General features: G+C 38.1%; 2 protein-coding genes across 3 annotated transcripts in view; one reads left to right on the forward strand and one right to left on the reverse strand.

Annotated features, from left to right (window-relative positions):
• Window positions 1–14553, forward strand: part of LOC118265708 (guanine nucleotide-binding protein G(o) subunit alpha) — a 34013-nt gene that overhangs the window by 14042 nt on the left and 5418 nt on the right. For both annotated transcript variants that reach the window (XM_035578788.2, XM_035578787.2), the window contains exon 4: window positions 1108–1268. In XM_035578788.2, the coding sequence (XP_035434681.1) occupies window positions 1108–1268 (161 nt within the window). The remainder of the gene's footprint in view (window positions 1–1107; window positions 1269–14553) is intronic.
• On the reverse strand, window positions 1486–7478 carry LOC118266312 (probable cytochrome P450 49a1). The gene is given in 8 exon segments (XM_035579718.2): window positions 1486–1792; window positions 1911–2210; window positions 2369–2447; window positions 3704–3769; window positions 3771–4179; window positions 4295–4371; window positions 5209–5325; window positions 5403–7478. Coding segments are annotated over 8 exon segments (1518 nt in total). The 5' UTR covers window positions 5744–7478; the 3' UTR covers window positions 1486–1663.

A 14553-nucleotide genomic window follows, 5' to 3' on the forward strand; every position in this document is an offset into this window, starting at 1 on the left:
TGGGGAAACACAGTCATAACTTTAAAGTTTATTACATATTTTATGATGTTAAGTCCAATTTCCTACTTTATGAAAATTCTTTGTTCACTATTTGTTAACTTAAATCACTAATGAGTTACGCTCGACCAATGCAGTCGTTATTACCATAATCACTATAATCAGTGTTAATGTTTTTGTGAACATTTTTTACATACTACAACTTATCTCATTTATTTCAATCACGTTAATGACTAAACTGATTATGATAATGGTTCTATATTTATTTATTTATGTTGGTCACGTGTTAATCAGTAATAGGATAATGCATATGAAAATCGGTATGCAAACGGATAATCATTGTGTACATTTCATTATAATTATGTTAAATAGGGAAATATTAGACGTTTTAAATGATTGTTTCCTGTTATTTGTACTTAGTCATAGTGTTTAATATTGTTTATTTGATTACTAATGGCATGTACTAGAAATATACAGCCGAAGTCGCATAGAAATTAGTATTCTATTTAGTGTCTAATCCCATAATTGATATCAGAACAAACAAACTATATATCTGAACGCCTCCATTTTTATATGAATTTGATAATTATTAAGAACACGTAGACAGTACATGCATAATTAATTTACAATACAATTTATCTAAATATGTAGACTACAGAAATAATTAACTATTTGTTATCAAGGGTGTTGTTTTCTTTCGACATGGCCTAATTCCGAAACTGTTACGAAACTACAATGGTAATGCTGTCCTTTCTTGTTTCTGTTACCAGTCACTGCACTCGATAATACGATAATAGTAGCGAAAGTTCTGGTTTCATTTCACAATTTTTGAAATTGCAAGGTCTTGCAAGCCCTTCGGATATTACCAAAAAAGTTTATAACTTGACTGTATGGTGTGGCCATTATCGCCTAATTAACTTTAATACTAAGGTTTGAATGGAATTATCAGCTGGAAGATGTTTACTACTGGATAAATACTTGTTCTTTATTTGTTTTGCCATAATTTCCACATAGGCAGTCGGTTCAGTTTGGGTATCACAGGTTTGAGCATAAGTTTAAGAGTACGCTGCTGTACTGATCAGATAATTAATACAGAAATGTTTGTTATAGAGCGATGGCAAGATGGTGTTTGACGTGATCCAACGGATGGAAGACACGGAGCCGTTCAGCGAGGAGTTGCTGGCGGCGATGAAGAGGCTCTGGGCGGACGCAGGCGTGCAGGAGTGCTTCGGTCGCTCCAACGAGTACCAGCTCAACGACTCCGCCAAATAGTGAGTACACAAACACTTATGACATGTTCAAGTGCAAAGAAATTGTCCTCAAACATTACGTGAACCGTTACGTTACGGTCATTTCGTAATCCCCATAATATTAAATGAGTAAAGGTTGACATTCCACACGTCCGAAATGTAGGCTTTGTTTTAGAACCAAACATTGAACTTACCAGTTGCAACACCTATTACGAGTGTTTAAATAATGAAATGCAAATAAAGGTGCCAACATAAAGGGTTTATTTGAAAAACTCTGCCGTGCACATTTCAAACTTAGTTTTCTATAATCCTAAACTAACATACTGACATACATTGCAAGTTAAATAAAAGCTTCTAAAATGTAGCCTAAATTAAATCGTCTTTGGTTATTCGTCTTACTTGTTTAACATGTTAAATTATAGGCTAGTGTTGTTACCGTTTCTCTTGTGGAGTGTGAACTGCAACGGTTCGTTCGGCACGTACGTCGGCGTTACACTGTAAGTTAACTCACCGTGCCGCCACGATACATTGTATTTCTGGAATATCTGGAAAAATATAATTACCCAAATTAATTATCATTATTAGAAATTTCTTACATAACGTGAAATACTACCGTATAAATGAGCAGAGGCTAATTTAGTTAGTAAATTCTCTAAAACCCACCTTAGCGAGCAAAAGCTGCAATTCAGCTTCAGCAAATCTCTTTCCAATACACATACGTCGTCCAAAGCCGAAAGGAAGTGAGGCGAATGGGTGGATCCCTACTTCCTTTTGCTTGCGACACACCTCCATCGCTCTTGTATACGGGCATCCTGGCTTATCAGCATTAGCTATCGATCCTGGTGCCTGGTCAGGCGCCCGAACTTCATTGTCACGTAGCCATCTTTCGGGGACGTATTCCTTCGGCGACGGGAAGTACCGTTCCTCGTTTGATAGGATGTAATGCGGGAAAACGACGTGCGACTGAAAAGGAAATAATATTATATTATGTTATCCTTTTCCTCTTACACGCACAAATAAAGCGTCTAATTTAATGCGAGTTTCTTGAGACATTTATTGCCTAATGGTTGCTGCTTCAGCGTGGTGTAGGTTTTTTTCTATTTTTTTTTTTATTATCTTACCCCTTTAGGAACAGAATATCCAGATATCACGGCGTCTGATTGGATACATCTTCCGTTGCCCAAAATAACTGGCTTGATTCTGTAACAAACACAAATCAATGTCTCGATTTCAGTTCTTTCTATCTTAAGCCGTATTATAAGGAAAACTTTACAAAGATACATTATTGAACTGAACTGAAATGAAATGTAAAATGATATCATTTCCTAAAAATAGAGAATGTTACTCTTTTCCTGTTCACAGTACAAGGGTTAATATCCTCCTGCGAAATAGTCACATCCTGTATTTGCATGTTGTTTTTTCAACAACTTTTTTTATAAAATGAGTATTGCAAATAGAAATGTTATTTAAGCGTGTTATGTAGAATTATCTAATTTTTTTAACAATCGATATCTAAACGTCAGTTGAATAAGAATTGTTTGAGTTTATCGGGGCATGAGGAGTAGTACAGCAAGTCATATAATTACATAATGTTGTGTACATAAGTATTGTTACACTTGAGTTGTGGACTTGGCTCCTAATAGTAACTCAGGTGCAAATGTAACCTGACGCTGACCATCATTGGTCACGTTACAACAAGACGATACATTTGTATCAAGTTTTTATCCTGCAGAACGTAATATGGAGGTTAGTGGACTCGCGACACGAGGAAAATCTCCTGTTACTGTTAATGACATTGGTATAAGATCACACGTCTAGCCGAAATGTATGGGAGATGTGTTTCTCTCTATTCTATTCCAATGAACCGGTCTTAAACCCAAGCTAAATATTTCGAAACCAAAAATGAACTAATGTTTGCCATCTCTCACAATCGTATTTAAAAAAGGCGTAATTTCACTAATATTTGATGACACATGAGTAGTACGTGGGATGAGTTAATCAGGAAGTTTTATTCTCATAAAACATTTCACAGAAAATCTGATGCTTTGTGCCTCTATGTAGGTCGAAGAAACCGCAAACTGTCCGTCCGGTGACTAACAGGGGAACCGAAGGCAATTATCACCTAACAGCATACAAGACAACATACACTTTACGAAGATACAAAGCTGCCATACAAATTTTAAGGGACCTACAATCGGGAAATAGGATCAATAATTTACTCCCTAAGTTCTATAAAAGCGGTATAAGGGAATATCATGCAGGCTGCTTCTTCTAGTGTGTTGATAGACGAGTCATGTTCTAACCTATCAGAAATGTTCTATAGTAAATGGGCTCTGGTGTTTATGTTTATGGCAATAGAATGGCCTTTTGTAGTTTATGAATGGCGTAGTTTATTGTAAAATGATTAATTGATGAAGATAGTGTTTACTATTGTTTTTATAAAAACAATCACTCACCTCAGTGATTCCTTTATACAAGCTTTGAGGTAAGGCATCCTGTCTAAGTCCTTACTAGTCATTCCTCTGTCTCTCGGGAAGGTTCTTGTCCATCTCTATTTGTAGTTTTCTCTGTGCTCTTTCGTTGTTGGCTAGTAAATACAGAGTACTCGCTGCAGCAGCTGCCGTGGTGTCAACACCAACCAATAATAGGTCCAAAGCCAATATAGTGGCAACCTTTTCTCCCGAAGCCTTCGCAATTTGGGAACAAATTCCCTTATCAGTCAACCTTTTCAAACACAGCGTTCTAAACGCGTCCAGAGCTTCAATGTATGTTTTGTACGCAGGCGTTGAATATATTCGCCACAAAGGTGCAGACAGTTCCAACACAGGAACACTATGGAAGAACCCGTGAATACACCTGATTATCTCCTTCGCTTCAGCATCGTTATCCTTTAAACAGCCGAGTCTTGTCCCCAAGGCCCAAGCGCCCACAGCTAGAACAAAAATGAGTGTTTTCTTAAGGCGTTAAATTACCACTTGGTGCAAGTTTATGCGGAAAAGCACAATAGGGTTCACAGAAGGTGGCGCCGCTCGTCAAGTAGCACTTACACTCAAGGGCCCATTTGTAGAGTTCCGTGAGAAAATCTTTCGGCAGCTCACGATTATCGTCGAGAATGCATTCCATTCTGTAACAAAAATATTTTTAAATGGGCTTAGAGTTTTAATATTTTAACGATCGCGTGTTGAACTTACTTAAGTAAACTATGCTCTAAATAGCAGGTAGCTTTTAACCAGGACCTAATTTGTTTGAAGTCTTTACTATTATGTTAACTTGATTTAAACATTAAATATTTCGCGTCAAGTCACTCAAACGAAATGCTAGATACGTTTGTGATTGAATGAGGTTTGTTGTTCACAGTGAGTCAGTAAGTATAGTGGTCGCTCAAAACAAATGCGCAGACGCCGCGCGTCGTTGTTAAAAACGGGATGTGGTCATTAAACTGAGATTCCACACTCGGATCAGTAGAGGCAAAACGAAGTACTAGACCACAAAATTGCTGCATGCTTTAACAACTAACCGGAACGTCTTGTACAGCTTTTTTAAACTTATTGAATGTTTCATTAGCTTAAAGTTTTTATTTATTCAATGCTTTGATATCTAATTCCTTATTCATTATTTTGCACTAGAAATTATAACGATGATTTAGATAAAAATTTAACTTGACAAATTGAAGGACATGAAAATTAAAAAGAAATCGCTTTATGAGATGTTGTCTAATTAGATAAGTATTTATTAATGCCACTGGTAAAAATAAATAATATTCTGAAAGTATTATTTAAACACGTACATTGATGGTGCACGTCATAATGTGTACCTACTATAGTTCCATTACGATGACAGAGATTTATCACTATCATGTTTTCTTTCCAAAATAACGCTACGAAAATAGCTCGGTAAATTAAACAGATCGCGCTTATTTTTTATGATAAAGAACAAAAGGCATGATACTGACTAGACGTACCTGTGCACAAAATCGTCGGTCACATGTTCTAAATCGGGCACTGCAGCCCTTGCTGCCTCCGGTGCTATCAATGCTTTAGATACTTTCGATCTAAATCTAGACCACGGCTCCCCATGTCTGCGAGAACAAACGCACAACTTAGTAACTTTGCAATTAACTGTAAGTTCATTAAAACATATTATATTATTCCTTACACTCCAATTAGACCAGGCTCATCCCCAAAGAAATCCTTTCTCAAATTCTGTTTATAGTGGCTAAGACACGGTGCCTTAGCTCGGTGTGGCATTAAATCCTCCCGCCGGTAAATCCTTGCAGTTTCCTCAGCACAGAATGGGAACACTAAGTCGGGGTGTCCAAATAATTTGGACACTTTAGCCGCTCCTCCGTCGCCTGCTAAAGCTCTCAGGAACCACAGTGAAACGTCCAAAGCACGAGTTTTCCAAGGGTTCTTCCCTATAGCGAATCTCCAACTGTTTCCGATAATAGGCAGGGGCCTAGGGCCCGGCATCACCGCGTAGCACCGAGCGTTACTCATCGCGGACGATTTGTCAATGGCTTTAGGTTCAGCCCCTAAGTCCAAGACAACAGAGGAAGCAGTGGGGGCTACTATGTTACGTTTTCAGCGACGTTGATGTCGTAATATACGCCACCCGGCTCAGTTGACGCAGTGCATACGCATGCGTACAAATAAATACAACCTCAATTGATGTTGCCAGACCTCTCACTCACATCTGGAGGGGGTTGACATTTCCTTGGAAATATTTTTTGGCGCAACTTAATCGAGTTTTTACTACTGAAGGTCCTTGGTCATTGACGAGGACGGGCCCTGCATTGCCAGTTGTAAACCTTGCATTGCTTTCGCCATCTCTACTTACGTTCTTTCTTAATTCCATTTTACAACACCAATGCGAATCTTAATTGTTGACAAAACAGTTTGAAACTATGCGTTGGTATTTGTAGCGCCCTATTGTCGTAAGTGTGATGCCACTACTTAGAGTGTGCCTGTTAATATTAGAAACTGAGTAAAGGAAAATGCAAGTCATTGTTAGGGTTTTCAATTTCACTCGGCAGTATTATTTCGTAAATTGTGTATGTAACGTTTAGGACCATATAAACCCGTGGAAAACAATCCAAAATTTAAACGGCAATGCAAATTGTCTTTTAATAAAGAGGTTGGCATAATATTGCTAGTCGTGCATGGTACTTCGCATGATGTTAAGGTTACGAGCATACAGGGATAAAATTAGACCGCGCCGATCAAAACGTTCAAATTAATTTTACTCACGTATTTAATTTGCCAAATGGGGCCACGATTAATTAAAAAGTCTGGTGTGATAACAACGTTGTTGTTACGATTATTAACATCGGATGTTTGTATGTAGGTAGTAGGTACACATTAGTACATTCTGATAATTTGATGTTCAGTGTTCATCTGTATTACGTGTGACGTCACCGCCATCAATTCAATTTGTCAATCCCTCGATGGAAGCAGGGAGCGGTGCTCGCGCGCCGATTGACTCGTCCGGTCTCTGCTCAATGCGTACATTTGTGTATCTTCCGCAATCCCACCCATTCATTGCATTTGAACTAAATTGTTCTATCTTTATCATTATGAAAGCAGTCACACTAATATTACTTCATAACATCCATCTTTATCCTTATCATGATGTTACTTCACATGCTTTTATCATGTATTGCAAGACTTGTACACACTCTTTCCATTCATGCGTCGTCAGCATTTTCAGTGTTGGCAATGCCCGGCAATTGCAGCCGTGGCCTTAGTTTAAAAGTAAATATTATTCGGTTTACAAAATAGGACAGTTTCAGCGTTAAATCGTAATAACTGGTAAATGAGCTGCAAGACGATCATCCTTGTATTTTTATCTAAAGCAAGTATAAAATGACGCGACGCACGGTGCAAATGTTATCCAGTAGTAGTCAACAACACAAGAATTTGTTCCGCTCAGTTGATTCCAACTTACGCACAATGATAAATGGCAGTTATTTATTCGTTTACTGAATCATCATTATAAACACGTTCCCATAAACAGGTACAGGTTTACATACTAGTATTTAATCAAGTTTATAATCCTTGACGACTTAACCGTTACGATTAGTGCTTCTACATAGCTGTTTAAAGCTCCGTAACCACGATAATTAAACATAATACATCGCATATCTACCACGTTCATAACTCAACGCTCATATAATGCCATTAAGCCTAAAAATAGTACTAGAACTAGACATTGTAAACAATATTGGCCATTTAGTAACAGGAATTCACTATGGATAGACCATTTAAATTCGGTGGTAGGAGAATTATTCCCACGAAAATGACTATTTTTGTAATATTTGCAGGGGCGTACCTATAAAATAAAAGAATGCACAGAGTTTTAAATTACAAAACTTCTAAGTCCGTAAAATTTTACCGCGCGAGCAGGGACAAACAAAATAAAAGACTACAGATTACCCTTATTTGATGAAGATTCGAAAGTACACCCGAAACGCACGTTGGGAATGAAATATGCAAATTTTTAATTAAAAAATGTCCAAATAGCGGTAGAGGCTATGAATTCCTGATACATTAAACGCTTTACAGTCGAGCAGCGTGGAACTGGTGTACCATTTAGTGGTCTGTCAGTAACACGATAAGGATAGTTGTTTTGTAGTATGTGGCGAGAATCGCGGTCGGCGGATGCTCTTGCAACAGTAACAAGGAACCCTTTGTGCGCGGTTCAACGCTCGTATCTGTGTGTCTCATCAATCATGAGGAAAATCACATGCGGAATGTACGAGTACATTGAATGTATTTAAATGTCAGGACGTTTTACTTTGTATATACGAGTGTTTCTAATTAAATTTACGTGTTTTGCTGGGCTTATATTGTATCCATAAGACGCCTTAAATGTTTGGTTGTAATATAGGAACGTATAGGAATGACACTGGTCTCCTGGAATTGGTTTGCAGATAATGTTATGCACTCTTTCTCATCTTTTCGCTAATAAGATGCGAGCTATTACTGTAAGCATAAATCCAAATTATTTTCTTTAAAACTAAAAATCTTAACACCTATATCTAAGACTTGTGTTAGACCATCACTTGACAATTTTATTACACCGACAAAGTAACGATGCTAAAAATAAATAATGATTGTCATAATATTGTGATTTCATCAATAAATGTCAGCTATATAGCGCTGTCACCAGCTCATCAGTGGTAATGTTTCTTCACCGTTAAGCGTTGGCTCCGATGCTCAATTGGCGAAAAATCATGTCTTGTTTGTTGCGTTGCATCGATACACCTTGCGGAACTAAATGCTATCCGACCATTTACTCAATGCTAAATAAATTATAATGATTTATGCTAGATCTGTAAGATACTGTCGGAGAATCGGGTTAAGTATCATACATGATTTTTTATCCAATAACACAAGTCTGTATTCTACTATCACACTGTGTCTATCGATCGCATGACTGCCAGCAGACCGATAGGCATGTGTCCTAAGTTAGAATAAGTGTTCATCTAATAAATAAATTCATAGGTCTGACGTTAACATGGTATCTATGCCGAGTTTAGCCTTAAACAATATACTCAGTATAAATAGCTCTATCACTGAGAATAAGTAATAACTTGGTGAGGGCATGTTCTATATTTCATAGATGTGTATTTACTTCAATCAAATACAATTAAAAATTTTAGAAATCAAACGCCCATTTCTTAAGTATTTTAGAATATGAATGTTAGTATCAAATCTTTGAAGTACTGTGTCAATTATATCCGAAGCAATCATACCTGGTAACTGCTTTATGTTACATTAAATAAATGTTTGGCAGGGCATTACGTCAGCGTTTTCCTTCATACTTTATATTTTACACCTGCTAATGGCCCTTCTCGTTTAGATTGCTCGATTCCCCAAACGAGATAGTCTGCCGTTGTATCAGATTACTCTTGTGGTATGGAAATAAGAGCTGAATATTTCTGTAGCTATGTGCTCATAATATGATATCTCGTCAAACATGTGTTTAAAGATTGTCAGTGTCTGTAAAGCAATTGAGATAGTATCGGTGTATTCGCGATTGCAACCACGTCGGAGCCGCCCACGTCGTCTGCGCCTCATGGCGCGTGGCGCGCGGAACGCCACCGGCGACAGATTTATGTGCCGATCGCATGACGCCCGCGCTAATTCCGGAAGCACTTCACAGCGCCACCGGCTGCTTAAGTCCTGAACTGCCTACGCCCTCCATCTAACTCGGTAGCACCTCATGAACTCCTATCGCAGCCGCTTTCGGGGGTAATGTGTCACCGTTGACTTTTATTGCTGTAGTCACACCATTGCGTAAACTTTCAACCAAATCCGTTCACCCCCAACTAAACAAAAAGTGTTACGTAGGGTTATACTATGCTACATGCTTCATTTTCAACAGTCTTTTTATAGAATCTATTCCCACGTTAGAGCTGACAAGTGTTTCATGTTATGGATGTTATAAACAAACTAATGGGCTGGGTTTATCCAAACTGGGAACATATTTTTAAGTTTTTAGCTCGACTTTAAACTCAAAGTAGCTGAAAATCGGTTTGTGTTTTGTAATTAGAATCAGACAGAGCTTTTTGTGGAATAACATAACTGGTATGTGAAAACCTGCTTCTCCCAAAATTGTTATGTATCTCAGGAAAGTCTTCCAACATTGGTTCAACACACATAACTTTCTCATCCACAAGAGAGTCAAACACGAATTGAATATTGTTGGTATTGGCAGGCGATTCTCGATTGTCGACGCAATATTGATAGTAGAGGAGCGAAGTCGGTCGATGGTCGACATGTATGCCTGTGTGCAAATCGGCTGTGCGTGACGTGATCACGGGTTCGCGTCGTTTCGCCCGTGGTTCGGCCGGCGGCGTAGCGCGTAGTTATCGAAAGGGCTCGGCTCGGCTCGGCGTGCGGCGGCGCGCGGCGTATTGATCGCGCGGCCGGACCTGTTGCCGGGCGGAGGCCGCGCGCCCGTCGCCCGCAAGCCGCTGACGCTGACAACACCACCATACATGGATTTTATGCAATATCGAGCCTGCAATCAGTACAAGGACTTCATCAGTCACCTTAAAGCTCACTATATCGAACACCTTCGCTTCTCCAACATCTTAAAAAAAAACGGGCTTGCCAAAATCGACCCATCTGGTTTACGCTAATAAAACGCAGGAAAAAATATTTTAAAGCTTACAGCGGACTACTGTAACTAGTAGCATCTCAGTATCGACCAAAGGAGATGGGAGAAAATCGATGCTCACAGGAGTTTGCGACCTCTCCCGCTACGCTAACGTTGTCATTAATACATCGTCGTTCAATAACACCGGCGGCGTTCAATAGTATAATGAAATGATTTCGGCTGCTCCGAATGTAATTCATCCTTGTTTACTGACCCAGTTAATGTTGACAGAGGTTTGACGTCAGCAACGCCCAGGACCGACGCGAAAAAGCGCCAGTATGATAAACACTCGGCTTAGAACATTTAACACGTATATATGTAATGTTTATGATATGTTTTAATTATAAGAACGATCTTGCAGAGGGTTATCAGTGCTGCTCCAGCTGCCTCTGATTGCACAGGATATTTATTGGCCGAAATAAAATATACTGTCCCATAAATATGATTCATTCCGACAAGATCGCGATGAAATATCACTTGCTTTAATCAATTATTAAACAGATGTCAACGGTTCCGCTGTTCCAATAATAGTAAAGGTGTTCCGTGAGGTCAAAGTAACAATTTATTATTGATTTTGTACTTGTGTAGTCCTGTATCTGCAGTAATTCGCACTGCGACACCTCATGTTGTAGGGGATTTACCAGCTCTTTGTAGTCCTCGGAATATAACTGTAACCGGCTTCAGAGCTAAATGAAGATATTCCATATCAGCGAAATATCATACAATTTCCTTCTGGCAGTTAAGTACCGTAGATGTCCTTTCTGTTGGCGCTCGTCCAAACGCGCCAACAATTCCTCTGACATTGGAACATAATACCCTACTTCTTGCCCCCGTGCCGTGTGCCGTACAACTTACAGACCGTGTAATAACATGAAAACTTTACAAATGTGTCAATACATAAGTTTTATTTTTTGCCGTATCTAATAACGCAACGCGTTCGCTCTTCCACGTTATTAGCATAATCAACCGTACCAATTTTGGGTTTACGTTTATTTAACACAGCAAAAATAATTTCAATTTCTAAACAACAAGGATGCTAATACAAGGTCTTACGAATCTGACGATGATCAATATGCTCTTAGTAGCAGGGCGATGGCTTAGCCACGTATCAACCCTTGCTTATTCAAGTCTCTAACTTTGACTAAGTTCAGCTAGTCTAGGCAAATTGGCAGTCGGCCAACGGTGTCAGATCTGCGATCTATATACATTGGCCTTGAATTGCAGTTTCTGATAGCAATCATGACATAGACCCAATTGTCGTTTGTATTAAATCATATTGGATACAATCCATTAAATGTTTCAAAGACCACTTCAGACAGCCCCAATATTAATGGGCCATTCTGCCATGACAAGTGACTTATATTTTTTGCTAAATTGTTATTACCTACATGCAATCTCAATGACTATTATACATTTGCCCTCCATTTTCATTTCTTTAAGTTTCTTTTATGTAGTGGCCTTGTTCGGCCATTTTTCCGATGAATTGAATGCCTTAGTCGACTGTTTCTGAATCACAGTCACTGTTCTGAAACAGCATGTTAAATGAGATATTGATTAAATGTCTAATTTTAGTAATGTTCGGTAACATAAACGTTAATGTTACTACTTGTTTAAGATTTATCATTATTTTCATTATTCACAAACTCGTTTCAATATAATCGACTTGATTATGTATCCAAATAGTTTTCGTATAATTTTTCAGTGTACAAAAGGCTTGCGTGTCTAGCCAATGTGGTTTTTCATTAGGTTGGGAGTTACCGGTCTATCGTGTGTCGTGTCAAAGTTGACCTTTCACACGAACGCTAACTACGACTTCAATACATGCCCGTTTGCAATTAAGATAGTTTGACCTATTTGAAATATAAGTTTCAATAAGCCCCTGGCCCCCATACAATAAATAATTAATATTTAATTCAAATATTAATGCAGGTTTATTATTTTTACAAACGATGAAGCGTTTAAGGTCGTTTGTGGTTTTGATTTCTTGTTACCAGGTATGCACTTCAAATGAACAATATTACCGGTGTTTTATTTGTCGTACTTATAGAGAAACAAGAAATAACGGAATTGACATCTGAATTCACGCTTGTTCGTGACATGCCAACGTTACAAGACTTGAATAGCTCAACATTTTTCCATCGTCGTAACTATGATTCAGGAGCAACAGTGTTTTTATCAAATATTTTGCCAGCCATGGGTTTTTGATTAGAATGTTATGTTATGAGCGAACGCTCGCGTTGTTTTGTCATTAATCTAAGTCGAGATGGAAGGAGTTCAAAGTCACGTTTCTCGGTAGAGTCGACCGCTTGATGGCGTCACGGCCTGACTCACATACGCTGCACCATCTCGTGATCCAGTGACATTGACCACTTCTCCTATCAGTCATCAGACCTGTGTTGTAGATAAAATGCAATCTTTTTACTCTTGGTTTTTCTTTTACGTAACTTTATGTCCTTTAAAAGTTAAATATTTATTTGATAAAAACATTTGTTAATACGTCAGAAAACAATTAAAAGGGCAACAAACGCCCTCGATAAATAAGATTATCCCATATCATTAATCCGTTGCCAGGCGACGCCATTATAGCATTTTACTCAATGGACCGGTCTATGTGACGATTTACGAGAGCAGCCAACGCTACTACACAAACTGCACGTGTGCCAGCCAGCTGCCGTGGAAATGAAGGTTCCCGACTATGACGTCATTGTACACGACTCCTATACAACTTTATAATTTCGTACGAAGGACTAACATTTCGAAATAGATTGCTATTAACATGGACGGTAATTGACTTTCTCTTCAAGGCAAAGAGTACATTATGAGTTTTTCTTGGAAATATGTTTTATCTATAATAATGTTTACTAGCAAATTGTTTGTATTGGGGAGCGTCAGTCAATGTGAAGTAGGAGTATGGTAGCGTCTAGGGTTCGCGGCTCGTTAATATGTATGCGATGGCGTCGGGCATCGTTTAGCGCGGCGATGGCGAGGTGACTGCAACTAGTGGCCCGCCGGATGTCTGCCGGGGCCTGCCATACCTTGCGGAATAATCAATAAAACTTAGCACTGTTATTGAACTTAATGCTTCCTATCTATTTATGAATGCTAAATGTATTGTAGCGTACTACTCGTGCCAACACACACTTTGAATTTGGTGCTAATTTTATTTATTGGATATCCAATTTAAACAAGAAAGGTATATTATATAAGATAAAGGTGTATTATAGAAACAATAATTTTATGTAAATATAATTAAAATATTAGGTATCTATCATGGGTTTTACCCAAACCATTTTCCATAATATTGAGTCCGGTTACTGTGGTAGGTACTACTTACCTTAACCTACTTACTAGGTATATACGATTTAATTTTGTACCTATTATTGACATTTCATTGAATTGTCAGAAATAACTATACACAGTGTTCTAAATAAATGTATTATATGTACTTGGAGAAAAAACTGCTCATCGTCAACATTAGCAGGTCTATAATGCATCCTCGTTCGGAAACTACAAAAGCATGTTCATATATTGAAATGAATTCTAATTGTGCAGCGATACGTACATAAGGAGTAACAATGAATTTTTTAATACTTGCCAAATGTGTATACAAATATTTGATTGTACACTGCACAAAGGGAGGCAGGCGGATGACACAAGGCAGAATGCGTGACGAGTACCACGTTACGTACAAGTATTATTGTAATTTATTACTTGCGAATATTAATTACAATAATGTGAGTTGTTTTAACTATGTTTTATTGCAATATAAACATAAGGTCAGTTCAAGTAGGTACCTGCCTTACTTGTAATTATTATGCTTGTTATAATGAACTTGAAAAGCCCTGGACAAGTTATAGTACTCGGCCAATAATTAACAACAATTTACATACTGGAAATATACTTATAACCCACTCTATTAAAATGAAATCAAAGATAAAATCACGTTCAAAATTACCGTTGTAAAAAAGCTGGTAACATTTGTAATATTTGGAAATAAAAACTTTAACGACATAATTATATCCACCCCAAGTTGTTCAAATATCCGAGTGATTTGATTGTTTGTAAATAAACTGTTATAATATTTCGAGCCTTCTGATTGCAGGGTACCGTAATCGATTACACGACAAACTCGATACGCATGATT

This window comes from Spodoptera frugiperda, chromosome 7 (genome assembly GCF_023101765.2).
Source record: "Spodoptera frugiperda isolate SF20-4 chromosome 7, AGI-APGP_CSIRO_Sfru_2.0, whole genome shotgun sequence".
NCBI lineage: Eukaryota > Metazoa > Arthropoda > Insecta > Lepidoptera > Noctuidae > Spodoptera > Spodoptera frugiperda.